We start from the raw sequence: 7,500 nt of genomic DNA, 5'->3' as shown, positions 1-7,500 counted from the left end.
CTCACCCACCCACTCACCTTCACCACCCACCAAATAAATCTTTACCCCCCACATCCCCCATCCCATTGTTCTATTAACAACTCGATATTATTCCTTGCTTGTTGTAATTTTATTTTTCCTTTTCTTTTCTTTTTTTTTTTTTCTATTACTTTTTTTTTCTTTCTCTTTTGGTTTCGTTTTCGTTTCTTCTTGCCTTTTTTCTTTTCTTTTCTTTTCTTTTTTTTTTTTTTCTTATCTTACTTTTCCTACACCGATTCTCTTTAATTTAAGAGACCGCCGCTGTTCTTTCTCGTAAAAAGATATATTTTCATTCGTAACGTGACAAGGATAATTAATAAGAGAGAAAGAAAGTAAGTACATTTGCTTAGATAGATGAAAGAAAGAGAGAGAAAGGTGTATATATATATATATATATATATATATATATGTATATAAAGATAGATAGATAGATAAATAGATAAATAGATAGATAGATAGATAGATAGATAGATAGATTAAAAGAATCATCACGCGCATACGCGGACTCGTTTACTTTTTCAGATAAGAAAGATTAATTATAAATGATTATTCAAGATAACGCTTATCAGTTTTTTCTTTTACTTTGGATTGATATATATATATACGTATGTGTGATATATTTAGGTATTAATATTAACCCTCTATAAACCAATTTCTTTTTTGTTTTCCTTTCTCATTTTTTTTTAATTATTAAAAATAAATATTACATAATCATGAAATTTTAATAATATCTATAGTATAATTATTATCATCATTATAATTATCTTATATATCGTAGATATATGACGTATAATTTTATATTGAAAGATTTTTATTTGAAAATTTATTCATTAATTATTTATATTAAACGAATTGATTATTTGATAAGATTATTTGATAAGATTTATCGTATTGAATTTTCCCCTTTCTTTTTCTTTTTTTTGTTTTTTTTTTTTTATTTTTTTTTTCCTTTCTCTTTTAATTAACAATGATCCATACAAATTGTTAATTTTATACGAATGAATTAATCGTTAAAAAAATGATTTATCATATTTGAATTATTTTACGAAAATGAATATGTTAATTTAAAAAAATGTATAAGGCATTATTATAGAGGATTAATATTGAAATAGATCATTTTTCTTAAACCCCTTTATAGATCTCACGTATCCACTCTCGATCTCGCGTGATATTTCGCTTTATATAAATATATATATATATATATATATATATATATATATATATATATAAAACGAGATAGAAATAGAGAGATAGATAAATAGATAAATAGAGAAATAGAGATAGAGACAAATAATATATGTATATATGTACGTAAATTATATATAGATGAAATAATTCGTTGAATAGTATTAGGTATGTAGGTAGGCACGTATATATAAATAAGTAAATAATGCTAAAAATATTATTTAATCGAAGCCTTCTTTGCAAGCATCGAACATTCTCGCAATTGAAAAAGGTTAAAAAAAGAAAAAAGAAAAAAAGGAAAGTCTATTACAAAAGAAAAACAAAAAGAAAAATATACAAACATTACTCCAAGCTTTATACTTAAGCTGTCGATAAAAGAAAAAAAAAAAAAAAAAAAAAAAAAAAAGAAAGAAAAGAAAAAAGAAAGAGAGAGAGAGAGAGAGAGAGAGAGAGAGAAAATAAAAAAAAGAAAGAAAGAAAAGAAAAAATGCAGAGTTTGCGTAAACGCGTGTTGATTCTATGAAAAATTGGAAATACTAATAGGAAAAAAATATTTGTTTAACATTTTAAATTGTTCTTCCTCTTCTTTTTCTTCTTCTTCTTCTTTTTTTTTTTTTTTTTTTTTTTTTTTTGTGTCCCCCGCTCTTAAAATTCACAATTAATTTGTATAACAATAAATAATGTTAATTGCTTTTGAAATTTATGTATTATCGGAATGTTGCGATCGTTTTGAATAATACGTATATTGGATCGATCGGATAAAATTAAAATTAAAATTAAAATGAAAATAGAAAAAAAAAAAAAAAAAAGGAAAAAAGGAAGAAAAAAGAAAAAGAAAAAAATAAGAAGAAAGATAAAAGCGTGCCTTTCTATCTATCCCACGTTTATTTCTAATTTTTAATGAGAGAAAGAAAGAAAGAAAAAAAAGAGGGAGAGAAAGAGAGAGAGAGAGAGAGAGAGAGAGAGAGAGAGAGAAAGAAAGAGAGAAAGAGAGAAAAGAAAGAACATTTTAACGATAGACGTCGATTGGGAGGATATCTCGAATTTTTTTTTTTTTTTTTTTTTTTTTTTTTTTTCTTTATATTAAGAAGAGAATAAAAGGACAAAAAAAAGAAAATTACGATGCATTCTTTTCTTAAGTACTTTTCGCTATCGATCGTTCTCTATATCAGTCCGAATGCAACAAATTCGAAATATCGATAAGATCGACGATCTCGCGTAGAAATATTTCTCTTTTTTTTTTCTTATATAAGAAGTAAAAAAAATTGAAAAGATAATAATCATATTATATATCTCATAATTAAAATGCAACGAAGATAATTATGGGTCAATTACAAACAGGACTTGAAAGCTCGTCTGATAATGTCTTCACGAGGGATGGATAATGAAAAAAAAAAAAAAAAAAAAAAAAAAAAAAAAGAAAAGACGAAAAGGACGAAATTACAAACGAAGCTAAATCGATAAAAATAAGAAATGAAAATAAAGAAAAAGAAAAAAAAAAAAAGAGAAAAAAAAGCAACGAAATAAAATTTCCATCGAACTTCGTGCTTTAAGAGACGAGAAAAAAAATATATTTTCATTGTTATCATGAATTACATTGTAATTTTATTAATAATTACGATTAAATGATAAACTTGAATTGCGAGATACGAAATTAATCTTTAAAAGAGACAATAGGTCGTATGGATCCTATGTACGAGTAAAATATTAATGACACGAATTATTATTATCCTTCCGATCGTGTATGTATATATATATATATATATATATATATATATATGTATATATGTATATAATATTTTGTTAAAAGATAAAAATATAACTTTTCGGTGCTACAACGTGCTTATATAGAGATATATAGATAGATAGATAGATAGATAGATAGATTGATAGATAGATAGATAGATAGATAGATAGATGGATAGATAGAGTGCACGTGAGAAAAAAAATATATATATGCATATATATATATATATATATATATATATATATATATATATACATATACATATATAAATATATAGATAGATAGATAGATAGATAGATAGATCAAATCAACGATACAAATAAATCATTATCGATGTATTCCTATTAAAACAAAAAAAGAGAGAGAAAAAAAAAAAGAAAAAGTAAATAAATAAAAAAGAAAGTAGAAAGATAAATTATAATAAGAATAGTCGATAATTAATATCGTAAATTTTTAAGAGCAGACAACAGCAAGGATTGAGGGGTTGTTTTTGTTGATCAGAAGAAAAGAAAGATAGAAGGTAATAATTAAGAGATGACAATGATAAATAGTAGGTTGGGGATGGACGTGGGTGTTCTACGAGAGATAGAATGTTAGAGCTAGAGAGAAAAAGAGAGAGAGAGAGAAGATAGGGAAAGATAGATAGATAGATAGATAGATAGAGAGAGAGAGAGAGAGAGAGAGAGAAAAGAGGTTGGTCAGGGTAGGAAGAGGAGGGGGTGTCGAGCAAACAACGCGCAAAAGCTGCCATATATCGTTTTAAATGCTGGTCTCATGCACGAGCTTGGTCAGTTCCGGTAGGACCAAATTGTTCGAACTGAGAAGCAAGGAGGAATTGTTGACGGTGGTGTCCGGGTTACTGCTGAGGAGTTGATTCAGGGCGTTGTTGGATGAGGATCTGTTGTTATTGGTGATAGTAGTGGTGGTGGCGGTGGCGGTGGCGGTGGTGTTGGTAGCGATATTGGCGGTGACGGTATTGGCGGTGGCGGTGGTATAATGGTTGTTGTAAGCCGATCCAGGAACGCTGAGTAACAATGGCGAAGTCGGACTGTTGATTGACTGGACAATCCTCGATCTTCTTGCGTTAGCAGTCTCATGATCCTGATTCTGGTCCGCAGTATTCTTGTTGTAAGCGGTACTCTTTGCCGCGTAGAGGTGGGCGTTGTTGGTGTTGTTTGTAGGATCTTCGTCAATGTATGTGAAGTCAGATAATGGACGTGGCCCGGTGTGGCTGCGTGAGCTGCGCATACTGTGTAAGCTGTGTAAACTATGGACAGAGCGACGCTCCTCCAGATCTTCCAGAGTCGACTTGAACGCTCTTATTACTCGAAGCTGCAAAAATAGGGAAGGAGACGTATTCTATCAGGAAGCGAGGATGAGTATCTTGCCAGGCCAGCAACACACATATAAGCGCGCGCCATATTCTTTTTCATTTCTTTTCTTTTCTTTTTTATTTTTATTTTTTTTTTTTTCTTTTTTTTTCTCTTTTTTTTCTTTTTTTTTTTGATTCGTTCATTCGGTCGTTTTTTTCTTTGCTCTTTTATTATTTTTGCTTGATTGTATGGTTGTTTTTTTTTTCTGGGGGGAGGTTTTTTGGGTTCTCGATTGTTTTCCCTATCTCTCATGTTTCATGTGTGTGTTCTTTTCCTTTTTTTTTATTTTTTTCTTTTTCGTTTCGTTTTCGAGGGGAGGGGATTCTTGTTTGTCTTTGTCTTTGTCTCTTGTGTGTGTGTGTTTGTGTGGTTTTTTTTTTGCTTTCTTTTCATTTTATATCCTCATTGTTCAAATGTTTGTGTAAATGTACGTAAGCATATATATATATGTATATATATATATATATATATATATATATATATATATATATATATATATATATTCACGTATGTATATGCATATGTGTATATATATATATATATATACAGTAGGTAAGTAATGTATGTAGATGTATATGCGTGTCCGTCTATAATATTCTTCGAGATATCAATTTTTAGTTATATATATATATATATATATTTTTTATTATTATTATTATATCTCATCTTTTCTTGTTTTATTTTTCATTTCTCTCTTTTTTCATCTTTTTTTTTCTTTTTTTTTTGTTTTTTTTTTTTTTTATCGACATCGTGTATTTGTATCATTTCTAATATAGTATCTTCTCATTTTGTTATTATTATTATTATTATTATTTTCTTTAATAATTTTTCCCATTATGTGTATTCCGTATATGGTATATGTATATATGAATGTATGTATGTATATATGTATGTATATATGTAGGTACATATGCATATGTATATATATATATATATATATATATATATATATATATATATGATTTCATTTATATTATAAACATTTGATAATTGATTCGGAGACGCACATTTACATACACCATGTGAGATGAAAATCATGTGTGTATCTTGCTTGATGTCAGCATCGTTTTCCAGCCCGGGCAAAAAGGGGGAAGGGGGGAAAATTACAAGAGAACAAAGAGAAAAAAAAATAATAATAACAACAATAATAATAATAATAATAATAATAATAAGAATAATAATAATAATAATAAGAATAAGAATAATAATTATGATGATGATAATAATAATAATAATAATAATAATAATAATAATAATAATAATGATGATGATAATAATGATAATAAGAGTAATTATAATTATAATAATAGTAATAATATGGGTGTCGCGCGGTGCGAATCAACTAAATCGATTAAATGGTATCTACTATCGCCAGGTGCAAGCTAAATAATTGCGGACGATTATTATTGGCATACATGCGCAATCTATCTAATCATCTATGCGTACCTACCCACAAGTAGATTTGATCATTATTATGGAAAATATTTTTTATTTTCGTTCGAATATATATAAATATATATATATATATATATCATTGATGATCTCCTTCCTAATCGCGATAAATAATTATTTCTACATTATTTCCAACTGGTACTGGCGGCTGATATCGTCTTATTTTATTATTATTATTCATTCATTTGTTTGTTTGTTTGTTTGTTTGTTTGTTTATCTCTTTGTTGTTTTGCTTTTTTTTCTGTTCTTGTCTTTTTTCTTTTTTTTTTTTTTTTTTTTTTTTTTTTTTTTCTTGTAGAGAGCCTATCTCGATCTCCTGAAAATCGTGGGGCATATTAGTTTCAATATTAGAAATGGTCCGCAACACACAGTCCTGAACCTTAATCGTTTTGAAACGAAAGACAATATATAGATTATTCAATCAGATTTGATTTAAGTTAGAGAATAATATATATATATATGTATAGATTTAATATATAAAATGTATATGTATAGAAATGATCGAGATAGAAATAGATAGATAGATAAATAGATAGATAGATAGATAGATAGATAGATAGATAGATAGATAGTTAGACAGATAAATGGATAGACATAGATGTATATATATAGATTTAAATTGGTAAATAGAGTATATAAATCACAGTGTGGAAATGTGATTATTATCATAGTAAAATAATAATAATAATAATAATAATAATAATAATAATAATAATAATAATAATAATAATAATAATAATGATAATAATTATTATTATTATTATCTAATATATAATAGGCCTTTGTTTACGATTTTTTCAATCGATATAATTCTCGGGAAAAATTGTACATGATATATGTTTCGCTTTCTAATCGTTCTAATAGTATACATATATATATATCATGTATAACTATATGCACTATAATCCTGCTTAAAGAGAGAAAGAAAGAGACAGAGAGAAAGAGAAAGAGAGAGAGAGAGAAAGAGAGATGGGATAGATAAGTATTGTTAGAAGAATCTAACGAATTTGTTATATGTAATTTGTGTGGTATTTCTCCAGAAGACAATAATTAATAAATATATGTATATATATATATTATATTAATTAATAATATTAATTAATATAATATAAACTACTTCCACATATATCTTTCTATATAAATAAATATATATATATATATATATATATATATATATATATGCATTATATATATATTGCTCAATTATTTTTTAAATAATTAAAAAATTCATTATTCGAATATATAAAACTAGACGAGTTTTTATTTTTCCTTGTATTGAAAGGAAAACCAGATTGTGCGCTTTTACGTATGTGTATTTGCATAATGAGAATATATCCACAAATTGATGGAGAGAGAGAGAGAGAGAGAGAGAGAGAGAGAGAGCGAGAGAAAGAGAGAGAAAGAGAGAGAGAGAATTTAATTTTATTAGAGTAAAAACAAATAGGAAAAAAAAAAGAGAAAAAAAAAACAATCCTCGAAAGAGACGATCGAAAACTAAATATAGCTGATCGTTTTATCAATCGATCTCGTGTTATCAATCCTGACGAAATAAAAGGAATGAAACACGATCGAATATTGGGTAAGAAAGGGCAAAGGAATAGAGGTCAAGGGTTGAATTCGGGGAATGGGGGTGTTCGTTTAAAAACGAGGATAAGTCACATATAAAATTATTCATGGACACACACGGAACACACTCACTCGCACACGAATTAACGATCATGTTAA

General features: G+C 27.0%; 1 protein-coding gene across 10 annotated transcripts in view; it reads right to left on the bottom strand.

The window, feature by feature from the left end:
- Positions 1 to 7,500, bottom strand: part of LOC124956796 (plasma membrane calcium-transporting ATPase 3) — a 100,227-nt gene that overhangs the window by 21,166 nt on the left and 71,561 nt on the right. For 4 of the 10 annotated variants that reach the window (XM_047513057.1, XM_047513058.1, XM_047513060.1 and 1 more), the window contains one exon: positions 3,286 to 4,282. The exons of 3 other annotated variants lie outside the window; for them this stretch is intronic. In XM_047513057.1, the coding sequence (XP_047369013.1) occupies positions 3,710 to 4,282 (573 nt within the window). In that variant the 3' untranslated portion in view covers positions 3,286 to 3,709. Of the gene's footprint in view, positions 1 to 3,285; positions 4,283 to 5,216; positions 6,092 to 7,500 lie in introns of those variants that run through there. 3 more of the 10 variants (XR_007103373.1, XR_007103374.1, XM_047513063.1) reach the window with 3 other exon arrangements.

The sequence above is a fragment of the Vespa velutina genome, chromosome 23 (assembly GCF_912470025.1).
Source record: "Vespa velutina chromosome 23, iVesVel2.1, whole genome shotgun sequence".
In the NCBI taxonomy this organism is placed as follows: Eukaryota; Metazoa; Arthropoda; class Insecta; order Hymenoptera; family Vespidae; genus Vespa; species Vespa velutina.
The sequence above is the reverse complement of the archived record's forward strand: the minus strand, read 5'-3'. Positions and strand labels throughout refer to the sequence as shown.